Consider the following 23,406-nt stretch of genomic DNA (forward strand, 5'->3'; position numbering starts at 1 on the left):
AATATGGCTTTTGAAGCTCTGGTCACCTCATCTGCTTTCCAAGCAGCGGGAAGGATGAAAGGAGGAAGGACAACAAAAATTTTCCTGGAAGCCCCACACAGTGACTTCTCTGTATATCTAACTGGTGGCTCCTATCTGCAAGGTAAATGGGAAATGTAGTTTTTCCTCTGCACACACTGCTCGGAACTTGGAAGGAAAGAATCATACTAGATTCTGGGCAGAGAGGTCTAAACAATCCTCAATGTCCATGATTCCCTTCTTTTAGTCACAGAAGCACCACCATACCTATCTACCACTAGTTTTACCTTGGCATGGGACCACTGAGTAGAGGTTATATTTTTCAGCCTCTCCTGCTGTCAGTTGTGGCCATGTGACTATGATCTTTCTGGACAAATGGGACATGAACTGAAGGGTTTGTGTGGAATTTCCTTAAAGAAATGGCCTGTCCTTCATCCTCTCCTCCTCCTTCCCACAGGCTGGGGCGTGCGTGTGTAGTGGTGAGACAGCTTTTACCAAATAGGTGAGGACAGCACCCTGGATGATTCAATGGTGGAGTAATGAGACAGAAGGTACTGGGTCCCCGGATAACTGGGTGAGGCCGAGACACCTGCCACCTGGACTTTTTGCCTGTCTCTGTTCTGTGAGAGAAAAATGAACCTTCAGCTTGTTCAAACCGCTGTATTTTGTTATCTCTTTGTTACAGCAAGTTAGCCTATATCCTAAGAAATACAGGCCACCTTTCTAGGCCTCAATTTATTTTCCTGTAACATTGCAATGGCATTATGTACTCCACTGGGTTATAGCAAGAATTAAAAATAATATAAGGAAGGCACCTGGCAGGGCTATTAGAAGTAATAGTTATTAGCATAGGTTTCATGAGAGGATTCTGAGGAGCTGAGGAGCTGAGTAAAGCACTGGGAGGAAATCGGCAACTTGCTTCCCCACCAGTATGACTGGGAACTATTCTGTGTGATTGGATTCTTGATTTAGCAACAAAAGTGTAAGAACCATAAATGTCTTGGATTTAAATGCTAGTTAAAATGTTTAGAAAATACCTCCGGATGCATTTTTCCCTTCTTAATTTGGATTACTTCCCTGCCTGAGGTTGGCACAGAGAAGTGCAGAATGCAGAGATGATGGATCTCAGTAGTAGACAGTGGAACAATACTGCAAAATATAAGGTAGGACCAGCTTTTCCTCAGCGGGCTTGAACAGTGGGATTGGGGAAGGCCACAGGATAGTGTGGGGTTTCTCCCCTGCTGCCATGAGGAGGGAAAAACAGCCAGCAGGAAGTATAATTCTGAATTGACTAAATTCAATTTGAACTCATAGAGACATAAACATAAGTAAAAGGTTTTTTTTTTTTCCATGCTATTAGCAGAAGTAGAGGCTTGAGTCTAAGATAGATTTAGTTGTAGAAAATAATGAACATTATATTCTTTTGCACATCTGAGTCATAGTATGCAAATTTCTATCCTGCTGCACGATACTTACAAAGTTGGTACAAAAAAAGCACACGTATAGTCAATTTCATTTATGAACAGAGATTCCATAATCTTAAATAAAACATTGACAAATTTAATCCATTAGGACAGTAAAAAGAATAATACATCACATCCAAGTAGCATTTAGCTCACAAATGCAAGTGTAATAGGATTTTAAATTGGAAGTTTCAGCCAGAAACCCTAAGGCAGTAGATATTAGATAACGAAGTTGTCAGCAGGCCATCTTGTAGGAGTTTCAGAGTAAATGGTCAAAAACGAGTTGCACATCTCAACCCCATCACCCTCAGGGGTATAAAGGTTGCTGTAAAACTTTGTGAAGAGGACTTTTCTGAAAAGAACTAGACTGTATCTCTCCTCCCCTCTCTCAGAGAGCAGGGGTAGGGGATACTTTCCCCTTCTTAAGTCAAGAGGGAACCATTTCAATGGGACCACCTGGAGACTTTGATCTGTAATTCCTCCAGGTAGTAGGTCAGTGTCTGCCTCATGCCTGGAACATGGGAAGAGCTGAGATGGGCTGGCTAGCTGTTCAAACCACAGGGGAGGAGGGGCATTGATTATGTCAAGAGGCCTGCACTCCAAGAGTTAGCCAGGGTGGAAGATTTCTTTGGAAGGGGAGCTGGCTTAAACCCTATTAAATCTTGCCCAAGAGAATGGCTTGGAAGAGTCATGGGACTCCAACAGAAAGAGCCACGATAGAGTGGGCCACCAAAACACAAGAGCTGAGATGGGAGGAGCCAATGGAAGAAAATGGCAGCACCAGCACTGTGGCAGGTACAACAGAATGTATCTACTGGGGGCCTCTGCAGAACCCATAAACATAGCCAAGAAGGAAATAGTCAGTTTGAGTATTTACCAATCCCAAAGAACTTGAAACTATTTAATGAAAGTGTTTCTTTCCCAAACCTGAGAGAAAGTTCTTACTTGACTCTCCCAAACCTGAGAGAGCCACCTGGAAGAGAAGGTGATAACCTAGACAGGGAAAGAGAGCATAACCATGGCCCTACCTCCCTCCATTCCTGTTGTTAAGTGTTCATGCAGAAGGTCCAAGTTAGAGGAGAGGAGTTTTCACTTTAATAAAGTTTGGAATTTTGATTATTACATAGAATTGGGCATTCCAATGCCTGAACTAAAACTGTCATTTATTGTGACCATGGGATCTTTTTATTATTTAAGAGTCATGTGAATGCCTGAGATTCATCAGGACCAGAGGGGAAAGCTTCCCCAATGAATAAATTTTAAAGGCACATTGTGAATGAGATCCAAAAAGCATGGAATTTTTAAAAATTGGTAAATTGGGTCCCATCAAAATTTAAAAATTTGGAGATGTATCCACACAATGGAATGCTAATCAGCCATAAAAGGTGTGCACTAGTGATCTCTACAATAACATGGATGAATCTTACAAACATTATGCTTGGTAAGAAAAGCCAGAGAATACATACTATATGATTTTATTTATATGAAATTCTAGAAAAGGGAATATTAACCTATAGTGACAGGTACCAGATTAGTGATTGCCTGGGGCCATTGATGCTCATTGCAGCATTATTCATAATAACAAAAATATGGAAACAACCCAAATGTCCATCAACGATGCACAGATAAATAAAATGTGGTATATTTTGGTAATAAAAGGAATGAAATACTGATACATTCTACAATTTGGATGGCCCTTGAAATATTATGCTAAGTGAAAGCAGTTGGACACAAAGGACCCATACATATTGTATGATCCCATTTTTATATGAACTGTCCAGAATAGGCAAATTTATAGAGACAGAAGGTAGACAAATGGTTGTCTAGGACTGGGAGAAGGGTTGGAGTGAAAAGGGAATGAGGTTCTTCTGGGGATGATGAAAATATTCCAAAATTTATCATGGAGATGATTGTACCACTCTGTGAATATACTAAAAACCATTGACTTGTACATTTTAATTTATTTTTATTTTTTTTAAGATTTTATTTTTAAGTAATCTCTACACCCAACATGGGGCTTGAACTCACAACCCTGAAATCAAGAGTTGCATGCTCTACTGATTGAGCCAGCCAGGTGCCCTCATTGACTCATACATTTTAAATGGGTGGGTCATACGGCATGAGAATTATCTCTCAATAAAGCTGATGTCCAAAAAATGGAATTGGAGACAATTGGAAATCCTTTTGGGGAAAAGAGTCAAGTTGGATTCTTACCAATACCATTAAAAATATGCATTTTTAAAATATTTTATTTATTTATTTGAGAGAGAGAGAGAGTGAGTGAGTGAGAGAGAGCACACAAACCAGAGGGGAGAGGCAGAGGGAGAGGGAGAAGCAAACTCCCCACTGAGCAGGGAGCCCATGTAGGGCTCAATCCCAGGACCCGGGGATAATGACCTGAGCCAAAGGCAGATGCTTAACCAACTGAGCCACCCAGATGCCCCTGTACATTTTTTTTAAGTAAACTCTATGACCAACATGGGGCTTGAATTCACTATCCCAGGATCAAGAGTTGCATGCTCTACGGACTGAGCCAGCCTGGTATCCAAAAAATATACATTTCTGATTAATTAAAAACCTGAATATAAAAAAATGCTATGAAATTATTAGAAAAAAAAACTATAGAAAAATGTTTATGACCTAAGGAGTAAGGAAAATCTTGCTGAGGGAGATTCAAATAGAAAAAAAACCTTAAGGGCGCCTGGGTGGCTCAGTCGTTAAGCGTCTGCCTTCGGCTCAGGTCATGATCCCAGGGTCCTGGGATCAAGCCCCGCATCGGGCTCCCTGCTCTGCGGAAAGCCTGCTTCTCCCTCTCCCACTCCCCCTGCTTGTGTTCCCTCTCTCACTGTGTCTCTCTCTGTCAAATAAATAAACAAAATCTTAAAAAAAAAAAGGAAAAAAACCTTAAAAGAGAAGTGATACATTTGACTATATCACTATTAAAAACTTCTGTAGAACAATAGATACCATAAGTAAAGCTAAAGGCAGCAGACTGAGAAAAAATATTTGTAGTATATGTATTAGGAATTAAGACTCATTATGTATAAAGAACTCCTATAGTTAATAAACAAACAAAAAAGAAAATAGGATACCAACAATTTACAAATGGGAAAACACAAATGGCGAATATACATATTAAAACACACATTTGATCAATTCTCCCAGGAATCAAGGAAATGTAATTTAAAATAAAAAATTTCAGGGGCACCCAGCTGGCTCAGTTGGAAGAACAAGTGTCTCTTGATCTCAGGGTTGTGAATTTGAGCCCCGTGTTGGGTGTAGAGATTATTTAAAAATAAAATCTTTAAAAAAAAATTCACCCATTAGATTAGAATTTAAAAGATTGTTAATATTAGGTGTTAGGAGGGATACGAAAAGCTTTCACAAAGTTGAAATGCCTAATTCTCATAGAGACTGCTGATAGGAATGTAAATTGGCACAGCCACTGGGAGGGCAAATGGCAGCACTGACTGAAATTTTAAATGTGTGTATATTATGACCTGGGAGCTCCCTCTGTCAGCATCTACCATAGTGAAGCACTTACAAGTGCACAAACTGGGGGCGCCTGGGTGGCTCAGTTGGTTAAGCATCTGACTTCTGCTCAGGTCATGATTTCAGGGTCCTGGGATGGAGCCCCAGGTGTGGCTCTCCAGTTATAGATCTTCAGGGAGTCTGCTTGTCCCTCTCCTCCTCCCCTCCCCTTGCCCCTCCCTGCTTCGTACTCTCTCTGTCTCTCAAATAAATGAATAAAATCTTAAAAAAAAAAAAAAGAACAAAACAAACAAACAGGGGCGCCTGGGTGGTTCAGTGGGTTGAGCGTCTGCCTTCGGCTCAGGGTCCTGGGATCGAGCCCCAAGTCAGGCTTCCCTGCTCAGCAGGAAGCCTGCTTCTCCCTCTCCCTCAGCTCCTCCTCCTGCTTGTGCTCTCTCTCTCTCTCTCTCTCAAATAAATAAATAAATAATAAAATCTTAAAACAAACAAACAAACGAACACGTGCACAAGCAGCTTGTATAAAGATGTGCATGGCAGCTTTGCTCATCCTAGGACAAACTGGGGGAAAATTTAAAGGTCTAAGTTTTATTGGGAGTAGACTGGCTATGCACAATTTAAAAGACAAGGTTGATTTTTATGTGCAGAGAATGACCTCCAGGATTTATTCTTGGTGACAAAACAAATGTTTTGTCAACCAATATGTTTGGTATGATACCATTTAGTAAAATCAACCTCACACAAAACAATGTTATCTGCAGGTATGTGTAGATTTAAAACATAAGAGTAAAGGCTGAGATACTATCAACCTGAAAATAACAGCCAATAATAGCATATTATTGAGTGTTTTCTATTAAAAAAAAAAAACTGCTCTGAGCCCTTTGAAAGATTTTCCTCATTTAATCCTTATAATGACCCCATAAGATGTGTACCACTATCATCTTCATGATGATGAACTGAAGCTGAGAGAGGTTAAATAACTTGATCAAGTCATGCGTAAGGTGCAGAATCAAGATTTGAATTTGTAGGGCGACTGGGTGACTCAGTTGTTAAGCGTCCGCCTTCGGCTCAGGTCATGATCCCAGGGTCCTGGGATCGAGCCCCGCATCGGGCTCCCTGCTCCGCGGGAGGCCTGCTTCTCCCTCTCCTACTCCCCCTGCTTGTGTTCCCTCTCTCGTTGTGTCTCTCTCTGTCAAATAAATAAATACAATCTTAAAAAAAAAAAAAAAGATTTGAATTTGTAAATAATCTCTCTTATATGTGGAATCTAAAATAGTCAAACTTATAGAAGAAGAGAGTAGTCCGGTGGTTACAGGGCCTGGGGGGAGAGGGAAACTGGGAGGTGATGGTCACAGAGCACAAAGTTTCAGTTATGCAAGATAAGTAAGTTCTGAAAATCTGTTCTACAGCATAGCACCTATAACTAGCAATATTTTATTTTATTTTATTTTTTAAAGATTTATTTATTTATTTATTTATTTGAGAGCTAGAGAGCAGAGGGGCAGAGGGAGAGGGAGAAGGAGAGAAGCAGACTCCTGGCTAAGCATGGAGCCCTACATGGGGCTCAATCCTGGGGACCCTGAGATCATGACCTGAGCCAAACCAAGAATTGGTCACAACCTACTGTGCCATCGAGGTGCCCCACAGTATTATATTTTATAATTGAATTTTGCTAAGAGGGTAGATGTTATGTTAAATGTTCTTACCACACAACAAAAATAATAATAAAGAGAAGGAAGAAAACTTTGGGGGAGGATGGAAACGTCTATGGGCTTGATAGTGGTAATGATTTCACAGGCATATACTTAATCCCAAACTCATTGAATTGTATGCATTAAATATATATCTCTTTTTACATGTTAATCATACATCAATAAAGTGGGTTTTTTTTTTTTTTGAGGGAAAAAAATCAAAAACCAAACCCAAACCAACCAACCAAACAAAAGATTTGAACTTGGAGAATCTTGCTCCATAGCTGTAAGTCTTAACTTGGGTTATATGTGGGGAAGGGGAGGGACGCCTGTATTACTTTGGCTAAATGTGGGCGGCTCAGTCTTTTAGGCAACTGGCTCTTGATTTCAGCTTAGGTCATGATCTCAGGGTCGTGAGATGGGGCCCTGCATCACATTCCATGCTCAGTGGGGAGTCTGCCTGAGGTTCTCTCTCCTTCTCCCTCTGCCCCCCCACTCTCTCTCTCTCTAAAATAAATAAATAAATCTTTAAAAGTTTAAAAAATATATGCGGGGACAGGGAACTAGCATTGGGATAGTGGTCAAAAGAGCCATGGCCCAAATTTGTAATGTCTTTATTTTGTTTAAAGGTGAATTAATTTTTTTTAAGATTTTATTTATTTTTTTATTTGAGCAAGAGAGAACGAGTGAGAGAGAGCAGGGAGGCCTACACCGAGCTTGATCCCAGGACCCCAGGATCATGATCTGAGCCGAAGATGCTTAACCTACTGAGCCACCCAGGTGCTTAACCTACTGAGCCACCCAGGTGCCCTGTAAGAGTGCATTAATTAAAAAAAAAAAAAAAGTAAAGGTGCATTAATTTTTTGTGTCAAATTTACTTAAAAAAGAAATATGGCAATTTACTAATTTTTATAGAAGGTGAAAGAGATAACCCTGATCCCACTGTGTTATTCTTAGAAATGACATCAGGATAGGCTTTTTCCTTTTTTTTTTAAAGTACTTTTTTTTTTTTAAGATTTTGTTTATTTATTTGAGAGAGAGAGAATGAGAGAGAGAGAGCACTTGAGAGGGGGGAGGGTGAGCGGGAGAAGCAGAGGGAGAAGCAGTCCTGATGCGGGACTCGATCCTGGGACTCCAGGTTCATGACCTGAGCCAAAGGCAGTCGCTTAACCAACTGAGCCACCCAGGCGCCCCTCCTTTTTCTTTTTTTAAAAAAGATTTTATTTATTTATTTGTCAGAAAGAGAGAGCGGGCACAAGCAGGGGAAGCGGCAGGCAGAAGGAGAGGGAGAAGCAGGCTCCCCACTGAGCAAGGAGCCCGACACGGGACTCCATCCCAGGACCCTGGGATCACGACCCAAGACAAAGGCAGACACTCAACCAACTGAGCCACCCACGTGTCCCAACACAGGCTTTTTCCGAAGCGCTTTAGAAACTGCAGATGAGCACTCTCTGACATGACAACTTAAAATATGATGAATAAAGAAAAAATATGATGAGTAAAATGCATTTAATTTGGAAACTACGGTATGCTAAAATTGAGATTAAGACAAAACTCAAGTGCCTCTTTCTTCGGTCTTACCATAACCTTATTTCAACTTCTTTCCTGCTCCTACACATTCCAGGAGAAGAAATCCATGCTCTATTTCCTGTCCATGTTTCGCTGAATTTGCTCCCATTTTATCCTCTGCCCAGAATGCTTGCACCCTCACCTCCTTGGTTCACTCACTCCTTCAGGGAGCCATCTGTACCTAGTTCGATGCAAAGCATGGAGGCCTTTAATATGTGTTAATAGACCTCGGAATGATTACTGAAGAAGTCTTCTTATCCAACAGATCAGGACCAGAAATTGAATAATTCTGTTAAAGAAAGAAATCACAGAATGGGACCTATACTTGGGGCGCCTGGGTGGCTCAGTTGGTTAAGCGACTGCCTTCGGCTCAGGTCATGATCCTGGAGTCCCGGGATCGAGTCCCGCATCGGGCTCCCTGCTCGGCAGGGAGTCTGCTTCTCCCTCTGACCCTCCTCCCTCTCATGCTCTCTGTCTCTCATTCTCTCTCTCTCTCTCAAATAAATAAATAAAATCTTTAAAAAAAAAAAAAAAAAAAGAATGGGACCTATACTTACTTTTAATATTTCATTTTGACATCAAGCATATTTATATACATTCACACACCAATGTTTGATGTAAGGCAAGGTTGAGAATGAGTCCTCTGGAGCTCTGCATTATCTTTCTTGAGCAACTTACACCCACAATATACATTTTGATGATTTCCATTTTGGGTTTCTTTCTTTCTTTTTTTTTTTAAAGTAGCTCCACGCCCAACATGGGGCTTGAACTCAGGACCCTGAGGTCCAGAGTCACGTGCTACACCAACTGAGCCAGCCAGGCGCCCCACTTTGGGTTTCTTTAAAGTGGAGCAAGAACTTCAACACACCTGAGAAGGAAATCTGTGTCAGGACTTGAAATTACTGTGCTTAGAATTATTTACCCAACTTTTTACAATTGTTTTGCCCACACTTATTTCAATGGTAATTTTTGTGTTTTTCTGTTTTTCTGTGACTCAGCTTTTACTGGATCTTTTCAAAGCATTCCACTCAGTTTAGAAAAAAAAAAACTTAATGAAATGTTGCAAACATACAAGGAGAAAAACAGAAGGAACACTTGTACCCACATTGAGCTGTATGAATGCTAACATTTTGCTAAAGTTGCTTCAGAGTTTTCAAAAAGGAATAAACATTACAGATAGAGTTGAAACCTGCTGCACACACTCCACACTGATTTCATTTCTATTCCACCCTCCGCATCCAGGACAGCTATCCCAAACTCAGCATTTACCTTACTCATATGCGCATTGGTGGTTCAGTGGTAGAATTCTCGCCTCCCTACCTTACTCATATGCGTTTGTTTGTTTGTTCCTTTATTTGAGGGGGAGAGGGGCAGAGGGAGAGGGAAAGTGGGAATCCATAGCGGACTCCCTGCAGAGCATGGAGCCAGACGCAGGGCTGAGATGACCCTGAGATCAGGACCTGAGCTGAAAGCAAGAGCTGGACACTCAACCGGCTGCACCACCCAGGCAACACCCCATATGTGTTTTTATACTTATTACATATGTGTGCCAATAAGTATATGGCTTTGTTTGACATATTTGGACTCTATATGTAAATGGTGTCCCATGCACACATGATTCTGCAACTTGATTTTTTTCTCTCATCATTCTGTGTTTACAGTTAATCCTTGTTGCTATATAGAGCTCTAGTGAATACATTTGCATTCAATTCATAGTATTTTGTAAATATTTCAAAACTTGTTTTTTTCTCTTGTTGAACATTTATTTCCATTTTTTTCCATTACAAACAACACCGCAGCGATCATTCCTTCATAAATCTCCTTGTAGATATATGTGGGAGTTTCTGTAGTGTAGACAATATAGGGACGCCTGGGGGCTCACTTGGTTAAGTGTCTGCCTTTGGCTCAGGTCATGATCCCAGGGTCCTGGGATCAAGTCCCACATCAGGCTCCTTGCTTAGTGGGGAGCCTGCTTCTCCCTCTGCCTATCTCTCTCTCTCTCTGACAAATAAATAAAATCTTAAAAAAAAAAAAAAGAAAAATTGAATTTGGGAGTCAAAGGGCATGCATATCTTTACAAGTATATCATCAAATTATTTTCTAACATGGTTGTAGCAGTTGATGCTCTTTCTAGCAGTGTGTGAGAGTTCATTGCTCCATACCCAACACTCACCCTATCATTCCTTCAAGTTTTTTCCCAGTTAGATAGGTGTGGAATGGTATCTCAAGTGATTTTAGTTTGATAATGAGGTTCCTTATCTCTTCATATGTTTATTGGCAATCCAGAAGTCTTCTAGGAATTGCTTGTTTCTGTCCTTTGCTCACTTCTCTGTTATCTTTTATTCTTGACTTGTAGAAATTTTTGTTAAATTCTGGATACCTAGCCTAGTCGATTAAATGAATTGCAAATATCTTTCCCAGATTGCAGCTTGTAATTTATCTTTGTTCATGTCATCTTTTCTTTTTTTAAAAGATTTTTAAATAAATCTCTGCACCCAACATGGGGCTTGAACTCATGACCCCGAGATCAAGAATCGCACAGTCCTCCAACTGAGCCAGCCAGGCACCCCTGTTCATGTCATCTTCTGTTGAATAAATGTTTCTAAATTATAGGTAATCACATTTATCAATCTTTTCTGTCATTGTTTGTGCTTTTAGGTTTTAAGAAATACTTGCTTATTCTGAGAAAAAGGTTCTCCTAACATTCTCTTCAAAATGTGTTAAGCTTTATTTCTAATGTTTAGGTCTTTATTCCACGTTGATATGGTTTTCAGTATGGTGTGGGGGGTAGGGACCTAGCTTTCTTTTTTTCTGTATACACAACCATCTTACCCCAGGTTCTCTGAAAAATAGAACCCAAGGCACCACCTCTTGCTGAAGTATTGAGAGGAGTAATCCCAAGGCAGTAAGAGTTAAGGAGAAGGGAAATGGAGAGTAGAAGAAAAGAAAACAAGTATCAGTTGATATGTTGCCAAGCTGGCCATAGCATCCCAAGGAAATCCAGCCTGGGTCACCTAGGACATCTTTCCGACATGTTCTGTGTATGCACCACACCTCCGAATAGTCCATCAGAGAGAGGAAGAAGGGCAAACAATTTATCTGCCGGATCCTCTTTTCTCCTCCCTGTTCTTGGTTGAAGTTTACTCCACTGGAATTTTACTCACTTCCGGGTTGAGTTACACATTTTCTCTGTGTAGCCAGTGGGCAAACCAGTCTCCAGCACTGTTGTATGGAGCCTGATGCTTTATCTGAGCCTGACAGTGATGGAAGAGGCATGAGTTTGGTAAGGTGGGACCTGGGCACCAGAACCACTTCTGCTGTGTTGGGAGCAATGGAAGCCACACCAAAGCCAGGTTCTCACTCTATGGTGAGATTGAGACAACTAGAAGTAGTACAGGAAGAAACATCAATAGCTTCTGGGGCTTCCAGGGGCAGGTGGGTCCAGGTATATTATTTGAATTCTTTACAACCAATTTCCTTATAATTGAATAGTTCATTCTCTACCCATCCACCCCCCGCCATTATAATGCCACTGTTGAATATATCCAGTCTGCATATATTCACAGACCTCTTTCCAGAGTCTCTTTTCTATTCTATCCACCAACATGTCTATCCTCAAGCCAGGATCACACCGTGTTAACTGTAACGTTAAAGTAAGTTGGTAGCTGGAGTGATGGTCTATTTTGTTCTCATCTTCAAAACTGTCCTATCCTTTTTCTCTCCTATATGAATTTTAAGACCAGTCTGTTTAGTTTCACAAATAGTCATATTTGGATTTCATTTAAAATTATATTGGATTTATGAACTAATTTGGGAAGAACTTACATGTTTATGTCATTAAATCTTCCAATTCATGAACCTGGTAGATCTCTCCATTTATTCAGCTCTCTCTCTGTGTGTATGTACAGGTATTCTTCAATTTTGTAATTTTCTTCACAATGACACTTTTTGTCAGATTGATTCCTACTAATCTTATTTTTTTCCTTATTGTAAATGGGATCTTTGTTCTTACCACAAGTTCTGATTATTTACTGATGTTGAAAGGCTACTGATTTCTCTGTATTGATCCTGAATACAGCACGTTTGCTAAACTCCCTTATTAGTTTTAGTAGATTCTTTTTTCTTCCTCAGTTCAAGTTTAATAGAAACAACAAAAGACAAAAACTGATGCCCTACTACTGTACATAACAGTTGGCCTGCCCCATAACAGCTCAGGCCCTTCTCTCCAGAGGAAGAAAGGCTGGCTCCCCAACCCCTGCAGGAAAGGCCTGTCCTGTCTCCATACCACATCTCCACAGAGTCTAAAGTCTTATGTTCTAAGCATGACAATAGTACAAAAGAGATTTTGTTTTCATGGCCACCCACTGCAGCCCAGCCCTAAAATGACCCGGCGCTCACTTCTGCTTAGAGAAATATTCTTTGCTCTTCTGGACATCAGGCTTGATGGTATCACTGCCAGGCTTCCAGCCAGCTGGGCACACTTTCCCACGCTTGTCAGTAAACTGGAAGGCCTGAACCAGTCGCAGAGTCTCATCCACAGAGCGGCCGACAGGAAGGTCATTTACCGTGATCTGCCTAAGGATACCTTTATCATCAACGATAAAGAGGGCCCTGAACGAGATGCCTTCATCAGCCTTTAAGACTCCATAGTCCTGAGCATTGGTATGCTTGGGGTCTGATACCAAGGGAATGTTCATGGGTCCCAGTCCTCCTTGTTTCTTGGGTGTGTTGATCCATGCCAGGTGACAGAAATGAGAATCCACAGAAGCATCAATCACTTGACAGTTGAGTTTCTTAAATTCTTCTGCCCTGTCACTGAAAGCAATGATTTCAGTGGGGCACACAAAGGTGAAGTCAAGAGGGTAAAAGAAGAACACAATGTCTTTTCCTTTGTAGTCAGATAGGCTGAGGTCTTTGAACTGGCCATCTGGCATAACAGCCGTGGCTTTGAAGTTGGGGGCAGGATGCCCAATTTTGGCATTTCCTGAAGACATCGTGCTATCAGCGGCTCTGAGAACAAAAACGCCGAAGACAAGGCAGGAAGAAGACCAGTTTTAATAGATTCTATTCTGTGGATTATCTAGGGTTTTTGTATGTAATCAATCACGATATTTGTAAATAACAACAATGGCTTCTGATCTCAGTTTTAAAGATTTTTAGAAATCATGAATGAGGGGTGCCTGGGCGGCTCAGTCATTAAGTGTCTGCCTTTGGTTCAGGTCATGGTCCCAGGGTCCTGGGATCGAGCCCCGCATCGGGCTCCCTGCTCAGCAGGAAGCCTGCTTCTCCCTCTCCCACTCCCCCTGCTTGTGTTCCCTCTCTCGCTGTGTCTCTCTCTGTCAAATAAATAAATAAATAAATAAATCTTAAAAAATAAAAAGAAAGAAATCGTGAATGAGTATTAAATTTTGTTGATTTTTTTTTGTATTTATTGGAATGGTCAGGTTTTCTCCTTTAATCTGTTCACAAGGCAGACGCTTAACCAACTGAGATAGTCGGTTTTATAATTTAAGTACACCTGGCATCAATAGGTTATGAAATCAAATACAGCTGACCCTGGATGAGCATAAAACTCACATGCACAGCAGCCCATTACCTACAAGGATTACACTGATGGTTCTTTTTTTTTTTTTTAAGATTTTATTTTTAAGTAATCTCTATACCCAACATGGGGCTCGAATTTACAACTCTGAGATCAAGAGTTACGTGCTCCACCAACTGAGCCCGCCAGGTACCCCGCACTGATGATTCTTTTAAAACAGAATGGAGAGTATCAGTTAAGTGGAAGTCAATTTAAAAAGTGTTCACTTGGTGCCTGGTGACTCAGTTGGTTAAGTGTCTGCCTTCGGCTCAGGTCATGACGCCAGGATCCTAGGATCGAGCCCTGTATCAGGCTCCTTGCTTAGCAGGGAGCCTGCTTCTTCCTCTCCCTCTGCCTACCGTGCCCCATGCTTGTACACTCTCTCTCTCTCAAATGAATAAATAAAATCTTTAAAAATAAAAAAATAAATAAATAAAAAGTGTTCACTGTTTAAGGAAATCTGGTTGTGGTGACAAAGCACATGCTTTATAAGTCGACGTAAGTTGTCTCCATTCAACTAAATTCAAGAAATAGTTACTGGGAAATGACATTAAGTATCATGTTAGGCCATCATGGTTAAAAACAAAGGTGAAACAAATAGTTCCTGGGGTGCCTGGCTGGCTCAGTCGGTAGCGTGCGGCTTTTGATCTTGGGGTCGTGAGATTAAGTCCCACGTTGGGTGTAGAGTTTACTTAATAATAAAGACAAAACAAAAAACAAACAAGCAAACAGAAACCAAATAGTTCCTGTTCACAAAATATTTTCCAACCTAGTAGAGAGGTTAAGACCAAGTGCATACAGACATAATCATGATACAAAAAGAGTAAGACAGATGTCTAGGATGTACAAAAACTGTCATGGAGGGGAGGTGTAACTGGGGAAAAGGAGTGATCAGGAAAGGAGTCTTAGAGGAGGTAGATTATGCAGTAAACTAAGAAAGGTGTTAGACCGTTGATGTTCATACCAGCTAGCGCCTTTCATTGCTTCCTATCTGTCAGTGGTTGCCTTGAAAGCAAGGAGAGCCCTGATTACCATTTCTTTTCTTGTTAGCCTTGCACACAGATTCTTCCTCTCTGTCCAGCCCTTTCAGATGAAAGGTCCACACCCTAACCCCTGGAACCGTGAATATGTTATGTTACATGGCAAGGGAGAACTAAGATTGGATGTGGAAATAAATTTGCTAATCAGCTGACCTTTAAATGAGGAGATTATCCTGGATTATCCTGATGGGCCCAAGGTAATCTCAAGAGAGCTAAGAAGTGAAAGAGGGAAGCCGGAGAGTTAGTGCCAGAGGGATACAGCCTGAGAAAGACTTGACCTGTCATTGTTGGCTTGGAAGATGGAAGGGCGTCAGGAGCCAAAGAATGACGCAGCCTCTAGAGGCTGGAAAAGGTAAGGAAAATGGATTCTCTCCTAGAGCCTCCAGAGGAAAATCCAGCCTGGAGACAACTTAATTTTAGCCCAGTGGGTCCCATTTCAGACTTCAGACCTACAGAACTATAAGATAGTAAATCTGTGTTATTTTAAGCCACCAAGTTTGTGGTAATTTGTTACAGTAGCAGTAAGAAAATAACACAAAAGTTTAATAAAGTTAATCAGGAGAAAGAACAGGTTTTGAAGGAAAGCTCATGGCTTTGTTCTTGCAAAGCTAAGGAGCTGGTTGTTATTTGTGAAAGAGCCAGAATTTCTGGCCATTGGAAATGTGGGTTTGGATCTCAGAAAAGACACTGGGATTTGGGATCCTAGAATCATCTCATAGAGGAGACACTTGACCCCTAAAGCATGGGTGAGATGGCTTGAAAGAGAAAATTTAGAGCAGTGTTGTGCAATAGAAATATAGCACAAACCATGAATGTGAGCCACATTTGCAATTTAAATTTTTCAGTAACCATGTTAAATACATTAAAAAGGAACAGATAAAATTAAATTTTAATGGCATACTTGGTTGTACTCAACATATCCTAATTATTATTGTTTCAACATATAATTACTATAAAAAGTATTAATGAGATATTTTATAGTCTCTTTTTGGTATGAAGTCTCTAAAATCTGGTATGCGTTTTACACTTATAGCGCTTTTCAGTTCAGTATATCTATAATGAATTTCAAGGGCTCTATAACCATCATGTGGTTGGTGGCTACTCTATTGGGCAGTGCTGTTTAGAGAAAGAACAGACACAAAGGATGGAGCCTTGAGAGATACCTGCATTTAGGAGACAGGAGGAGGAAAAGGACCCAGTGAATGAATAGAAATAGGAGGAGAATCAGGAAGTGCAATGCTTCAAAATCTAAAGGAATTTTACTTAGGGAAACATGGGGGGTGAGGGGTGGGAAGCATCACATGCTCTTTTTCTTCAGTGCTCTGGCTCATTCAACTCTTTCATTTTAGAGGGTTTCCCCCATCTGTACTGAAGCTCTATACTACAAAGTCACTTTCCTTTGCTCTCCCTTTAATAGTCTCATATATACATCTAGTCATATATTTAGGGGCTCAAACATAGGTGGCTGGGGTAACAGGGTGACTAGGGAAAAAAGAAAGGAGCACTGAGGTGGCATGAGGTTGTTGGAGGATGTGATGATTTGGAACAGGTGCCTGGTGGGAGTAAGATGGAGATCATGTTACCATGACAACTGATTATTTCATTGGTCCAATGACCAGTTGCCATGGTGACAAAATCTTTGTGTCAATGTGACATGGATCCCAAGGGAGAAGATGCTTGTGCAAAGGACCCTTTGCTCATTGGTAAAGCTTTTATATTTGCAATAATTCCTGCATTGCTTGATGAAACCTCCCCCAGGAACTTCAATCAACACTGATGGCCCCCCTCCTCCTTCCTGTTCATTTATAGCAATCACTGCTTGCAAACTGCACACAGTTTCATTGTTCATGTTCTATATAGTGTTTTCTTATCTGATAGTCTTTAATTGTTTTAGCAATTTATCTCTTTCTCCTACATAGATATAATCCTGTTGAAGGCAGGGATCATTCTTATAATTCAGTGGGTTTTCAAAGGACTGGGGGTTAGTGGAAAAAGGAGACCTTTGGGCCAGACAGATCTGCATTTATATACCACCTCTGCTTCTGCCATTTGCCAATTGCGTGGCCTTAGGAAAGTCATTTTATCTTCTTGAAATCTAGTTTTCTTCTCCAAAATGGGGATAATAAAACTTGCATTGCAGGGTTGCTGTGATGATTACAGATAACCTAAATAAAGTAGCTGGCCTGCAGCAGGGACTCAATAAATAGTTCTAATTATTACAACATGACGCCCAGCCCAGTCCTGGATACCATGATTAGCACTTAGTAAAACCTGGTGAATAATAAGACAATGATGATAGATGATAGGGTAACAGTAGGACTAGATTTAATCTTCCAGGTCCTTAAAGATCAGTTGTCCTGTGATGGCCCAACTACACCTCAGCTGCAATTCTTTTTTTTTTTTCAGCCGAAAGGTCTCACACTTATTACTGAACCAACCTGGTTCAGAGGCATAGTAACAGAGAAAAATCATTTCCCTGATAAAACATGGCCAGGTAGGAGGGATGTTTACAGAGTGATAGGATAGGAACACATGATCTTCATGCAGCTTAAAAATGTGTGCTTATTAGGTGTGGCATCTCATGATGTGTGATGCCTTACAGACCCAGCTTGGTTCTTCTCCAGTGCCTCCTCTTGGAGTTGTACCTGATTTTATTACCAGTTTTCATACGAATCCACTGGGGAATGGGATGATTCTGCTTTTGTTTCTTGGCCAGGAATCCCTTGATTCCGAAAGTCTTGTGAGAAAATGTGACGGAGAACAGTCAGCCACACACACCAAGATGGCGGCAAAAAGGGGGAAAGCTCAGCTGCAATTCTTAACTTGCAGTCCCAGTTATGCTGATTTTAACTTCTTCGGAGAAAATCTTTTTAGGTTATTCATTAGAAAAAGGAGAGGAGGGGGTGTCTGGGTGGCTCAGTCCTTAGGTGTCTGCCTTTGGCTCAGTCAGGAAGCCTGTTTCTCCCTCTCCCACCCCCTCTGCTTGTGTTCCCTCTCTCACTGTGCCTCTCTCTGTCAAATAAATAAATAAAAAATCTTAAAAAAAAAAAAGAAAAGAAAAAGGAGAGATAACCAGATATTTTGTGCCTCCTTGATAGAAGAACATACTACCAGTGAAGTAGTTGTGACAAAAAAAAAAAAGTTACACATGAATATCTAATTCAGCCTCTAGACCCAACTCCTGATTTACTGAAGATGCAGAGGGCAGGGCACAGGCTAAACAACCACCACAGGGAAGCAATCAGCAAGATCCAGATTGGGAGAAACACTACAGGAAAAATAGTGCAGTTCCTTCAACAAACACATTGCAAGGAAAAAAGAGGGAGAAGGAACTTATAAATTAAAAAAGATTTAAGGGACAGATCATCCAATTTCCATTTGTGGATATTACTTGAGCCTTGATTCAAACAAAATGTTAAGAAATTCTTAAGGGGATTGGAAATATAAACACAGACAGGATGGACCAAAGATCTCTCTCTCTCTCTCTCTTTTTTTTAAGATTTTATTTATTTATTTGACAGAGAGTGGGTGCACAAGCAGGGAGAGTGGCAGGCAGAGGGAGAAGCAGGCTCCTCACGGAGCAAGGAGTCTGATGCGGGGCTTGATCCCAGGACCCTGGGATCATGACCTGAGCAGAAGGCAGACGCTTAACCGACTGAGCCACCCAGGCATCCCAAAGATCTGTCTTAATATATGTCTTCATATATTTATTTTCTGACTTCAGAAATTCCCATTAATTTTTAGATAAGATAATGTTATGATGTGTCAAAATAGCAGTTCTTATCTTTTGGAGATTCACTTTTAAGATATGTGTGTATTGATGAAGCATGGTATCTGGAATTTGCTTTAAAATATCACAGAAGGGGCAATGTGAGGGTGAGAGTAGTGATCTAGATGAAACAAGGTTGGCTACTACATGATTACTGTCGAAGCTGGATGATGGGGAGGGTTCAGTGTATTATTTGCCTATTTGCATTGGTTTGAAGTTTTCCATAGAAAATAGTTTGAAGAGATTAAGGAATCGTATTTAAAACAGTAAGTCCAGGGGCATCTGGGTGGCACAGCTGGTTGGGCATCTGACTCTTGGTTTTGGCTCAGGTTGTGATTTCGGGGTGGTGAGATTGAGCCCTGTGATGGGCTCCATGCTCAGTGTGGAGTCTGCTTGAGATTCTCTCTCCCTGTGCCCCTCCTGCGTGTGCTCTCTCTCCTCTCTCTATAATCAATCAATCTTAAAAAAAAATAAAACAATAAGTCCATTTATCCAAGACTGTATGCACAGCAAAGATGCTTAGATGTGAAGAAGTACAGAATATTCCTTACTACAGTGTTGGATAACTGCATCACGTTGGTTTAATGAATAAATTAATGTGTATCTCCCCTAGCTGGCTCTCCATAGTGAGGCTTCTACATTGTGCACACAAATAATATTTTTTCTATTTCAAATTACAATTAGTATCATTCATGATGTTGTAGGTTAAATTCCTTGAAAAAACAGACTCTGATAGGGAGTTTGTGGGCAAGAAGTTTTTTGGTGGTGAAGTGTGCTTTTGTGATCAGTTCTAGTGGAGGAGTGAAGTCAAGAGGAATATGTAGAGGAAGGAGTTGACCTGTGATACAGTTGCCAAACAGGGTCATCTGATCTAGCACCCATACCCCTAGCTCCTAAGGAGCTCAGGAGAAGGAAGGCCCTTCAAATATGTACAGCCTGGACCACTAGGTCCAGGCCTTTATACTTGGAATCACCCTCCTGCCTCCCTTGCCCCAGTAAACTTGAATTAATCCTTCAAGGCTGATCTCAAATGTTTCTGTGTCTGCACACTTTTCTTAAAACATCCACAGCCATGTTGTTGTCCAGTTTTCCCAGCACCATTTGTTGAAGAGTTATTCTCTTTCTCCTTGGATAGTCTTTCCTGCTTTGTTGGAGATTAATTGACCATGTAATTATGGGTTCATTTCTGGGTTTTCTATTCTGTTCCATTGATCTGTCTATTTTTGTGCCAATTCCATACTGTTTTGATCATTACAGCTTTGTAATATAACTTGAAATCCAGAATTGTGATGCCTCCAGCTTTTTCTTTTTCAAGGTTGCTTTGGCTATTTGGGGTCTTTTGTGGTTCCATACAAGTTTTAGGATTGCTTCTTCTAGCAGCTTTTTCTTTTTTGAGGTTACTTTGGCTATTTGGGGTATTTTGTGATTCCATACAAGTTTTAGGATTGCTTGTTCTAGCTCTGTAAAAGATGCTGTTGGTATTTTGATAGGGTTTGCATTAAATGTGTGGATTGCTTTGGGTAGTATAGACATTTTAACCAGTTTCTTACACGATACCCCAAAATAAATTCAAAATGGATTAAAGACCTAAATGTGAGATCTGAAACCATAAAAATCCTAGAAGAGAACATAGGCAGTAACTTCTTTGACATCAGCTATAGCAATTCTTTCTAGATAGGTTTCTCTCTTTTTTTTTTAAGATTTTATTTTTAAGTAATCTCTACACCCAACATGGGGCTCGAACTCATAACCCTGAAATCAAGAGTTGCACACTCCACCAACTGATCTGGCCAGGCACCCCTCCAGATATGTCTCCTGAGGCATGGGAAACAAAATCAAAAATAAACTATTGGGACTTCATCAAAATAAAAAGTTTCTCACAGTGAAGGAAACAATCAACAAAACTAAAAGGCAACCTACAGAATGGAAGCAGATATTTGCAAATGACGTACCCAATAAAGGGTTAGTATCCAAAATATATAAAGAACTTATAAAATTCAAACCCCAAAAATGAATAATCCAATTAAAAAATGGGCAGAAGACATGAATAGACATTTTTCCAAAGAAGACATACAGATAGCCAATAGACTCATGAAAAGATGCTCGACATCACTCAGCATCAGGGAAATGCAAATCAAAATTACAATGAGATATCACTTCACACTTGCCAGAATGGCTAGAATTAACAACACAAGAAACAACAGGTATTGGCGAGAATGTGGAGAAAGGGGAACCCTCTTGCACTGTTGATGGGAATGCAAGCTGGTGCAGCCACTCTGCAAAACAGTATGGAGGTTCCTCAAAAAGTTAAAAATAGAACTATCCTATGATCTAGCAATTGCACTACAAGGTATTTACCCAAAGAATACAAAAATACTAATTCAAAGGGATACATGCACCCCAATGTTTATAGCAGCATTATTTACAACAGCCAAATTCTGGAAACAACCCAAGTGTGCACTGATTGGTGAATGAATAAAGAAGATGTGGTATATATGTACAATGGAATATTACTCAGCCATCAAAAAGAATGAAATCTTACCATTTGCAACAGCACAGATGGAGCTAGAGAGTATTATGCTAAGTGAAATAAGTCAGTCAGAGAAAAATAAATACCACATGATTTCACTCATATGTGGAATTTAAGAAACAAAACATGTAAGCAAAGGAAATAGAAAAGGGAGAGAGACAAACCGAGAAACAGACTCTTAACTATAGAGAAGAAACTGGCTACCAGAGGGGAGGTGGGCAGGGGGAATGGGGGAAATAGGTAATGGGGATTAAGGAGTGCAGTTGTTGTGAGTAGCACCAGGTGATGTATGGAAGTGTTGAATCACTATACTGTACATCTGAAATAATATTACACTGTATGTTAATTAAGTGGAATTTAAATAAAAACCTTAAAATCCACCCCCACTCTGATCAACTTTCTTCTTCCACTCTCCTTCCTCTATGAACCCTACAGAGGAATAGGAAGAGCTCACATTTATAACACTTCTTAGGATCTAAGCACCGTGTTAAACTCTCTACAAGTGCATGGTTTCAGTTAACTCATAACATAGCTATGCAGTAGGTGCTGTTATTATACCCATTTACAGGTGAAGAAATTGAGGCGCAGAGAGATTAAGCCATTTGCCCAATCTAAGTCATTGCGCTACTGAGTGGCAGGGCTGGGATTTTACCCCAGGCAAGGGAGTCCCTACTCACTTATCACTAGTGCTTACTTATCACTACCACATAGTCACGTAATCACTATTATGCTGTACTGCCCCCTAGCTATTGTTTTTATCTTTGTACTACAAACCCTGAGCACAGGACCCAGCCTGAGTCAGCATTTAATAAATGTTTACTGAATGAATGGAGAGTCATCACAGCAGCATTTCTAGTAAATTTCATTTCAGAAACAGATCAAATCCAGATGCAATTTACAGGCACAAGGATGACAAATGTATTTCATGTAGCAAGGAACAACAAACCCCACTAGAAGGGTTAAGCTTGACTCTACTTAACATGGAAGAAAAAGCAATTGGATAGAGGAAGTGGGCATAGCAGGCCACAAATTAACTGCTAAGTAGTGAAAAGGAAAAACTGTACTTAAGTACTTAAACATAAACTTTGTGTTTATGTGTGTATATGCATGTGCACGCAGGCATTGTGGCATCTCTCTCTTGCTTTGAGAATCTTTGCAAAAACAAACAAAAAACATTCCAGGGCGCCTGGGTGGCTCAGTCGGTTAAGTGTCTGCCTTCGGCTCAGGTCATGATCCCAGGGTCCTGGGATTGAGCCCCACACCGAATCAGGAGTCTGCTTCTCCCTCTCCCTCTGTGCACCCCCCTACACATTCATGCCCTCTCTCTTTCTCTCAAGTAAATAAAATCTTTAAAAAAAAATTCCATATTCATTCTGTGCTGAATGGTGGGAATCAACCATAAATGGATGGATCATGAATTCAGATTAAATGAGATTAAAACAACTTCATGAGTCAGGAAGTAATCAAAATAACTGCCCAAAATGGAGATAAGAGGGGTGCCTGGCTGGCTCAGTTGGTAAAGCATCTGACTTTTGATCTCAGGGTCATGAGTTTGCGCCCCGTGTTGGGTATAGAGATTACTCACCAAAAAAAGTGGAGATGAGAACCTATAATGAAAGGTGAAAGATAGAGGAATTATAAATAAGTTTCCATTATACAGAAAAACAACTTTTCTCCATTTCCAGTAAAATGTCAGAATCTGAGAAAACATATTTAGACAATCAGTGTGGGTTATTAGCAAAAGGAAAGATTTCAAAGTCATAAGACTGAGCCTCAAGTTCTTACATTGTCATTCACTAGCAACGTGACCTCAATTTTTTTGCCTGTGAAGTGGGGACAATGATCTCCAAATTAGCATCATTATAGTGATTTAGTAAGGCAAACTATTACTTCCTTTTTCCACTCCACAGGGAGCCATTGTTCCCTCCTCTGAACTTCAATAGACATGAACATTTTGCCAATCTTATTTCATAGATCTCCCACACGTTTTTTTCCTGGAATATTTAAAAGCAAATCCCAGACATTATTTAAATATTTCAGTTGCAAGGATTTCTGTCATTTTTTTTAACCAAAAAAACCTCCATGTAGTCTCCTGGTAAAAAAAAAAAAAAAATTAATAGGGGCGCCTGGGTAGCTCAGTCGTTAGGTGTCTGCCTTCGACTCAGGTCATGATCCCAGGGTCCTGGGATCGAGCCCCGCATCGGGCTCCCTGCTCTGCGGGAAGCCTGCTTCTCCCTGTCCCACTCCCCCTGCTTG

General features: G+C 40.5%; 3 protein-coding genes across 3 annotated transcripts in view; 1 reads left to right on the forward strand and 2 right to left on the reverse strand.

Moving 5' to 3' along the window:
• Positions 1–23,406, forward strand: part of FOXJ3 (forkhead box J3) — a 190,886-nt gene that overhangs the window by 17,397 nt on the left and 150,083 nt on the right. The gene's annotated exons all lie outside the window — the stretch shown is intronic.
• On the reverse strand, positions 12,569–13,265 carry LOC116649051 (peroxiredoxin-1-like). Its single transcript, XM_032431541.1, has one exon. The coding sequence runs from the start codon at positions 13,222–13,224 to the stop codon at positions 12,625–12,627; it is 600 nt and encodes a 199-aa protein (XP_032287432.1). The 5' UTR covers positions 13,225–13,265; the 3' UTR covers positions 12,569–12,624.
• LOC116638678 (60S ribosomal protein L39-like) lies at positions 17,448–23,103 on the reverse strand. The gene is made up of 3 exons (XM_032414781.1): positions 23,041–23,103; positions 22,736–22,757; positions 17,448–17,599 (listed from the first exon to the last, which is right to left on the reverse strand). Exons 1-3 carry the CDS (start codon positions 23,101–23,103, stop codon positions 17,448–17,450), a joined length of 237 nt encoding a protein of 78 aa, XP_032270672.1.

The sequence above is a fragment of the Phoca vitulina genome, unplaced genomic scaffold (genome assembly GCF_004348235.1).
Source record: "Phoca vitulina isolate PV1807 unplaced genomic scaffold, GSC_HSeal_1.0 scaffold2, whole genome shotgun sequence".
Classification (NCBI taxonomy): Eukaryota; Metazoa; Chordata; class Mammalia; order Carnivora; family Phocidae; genus Phoca; species Phoca vitulina.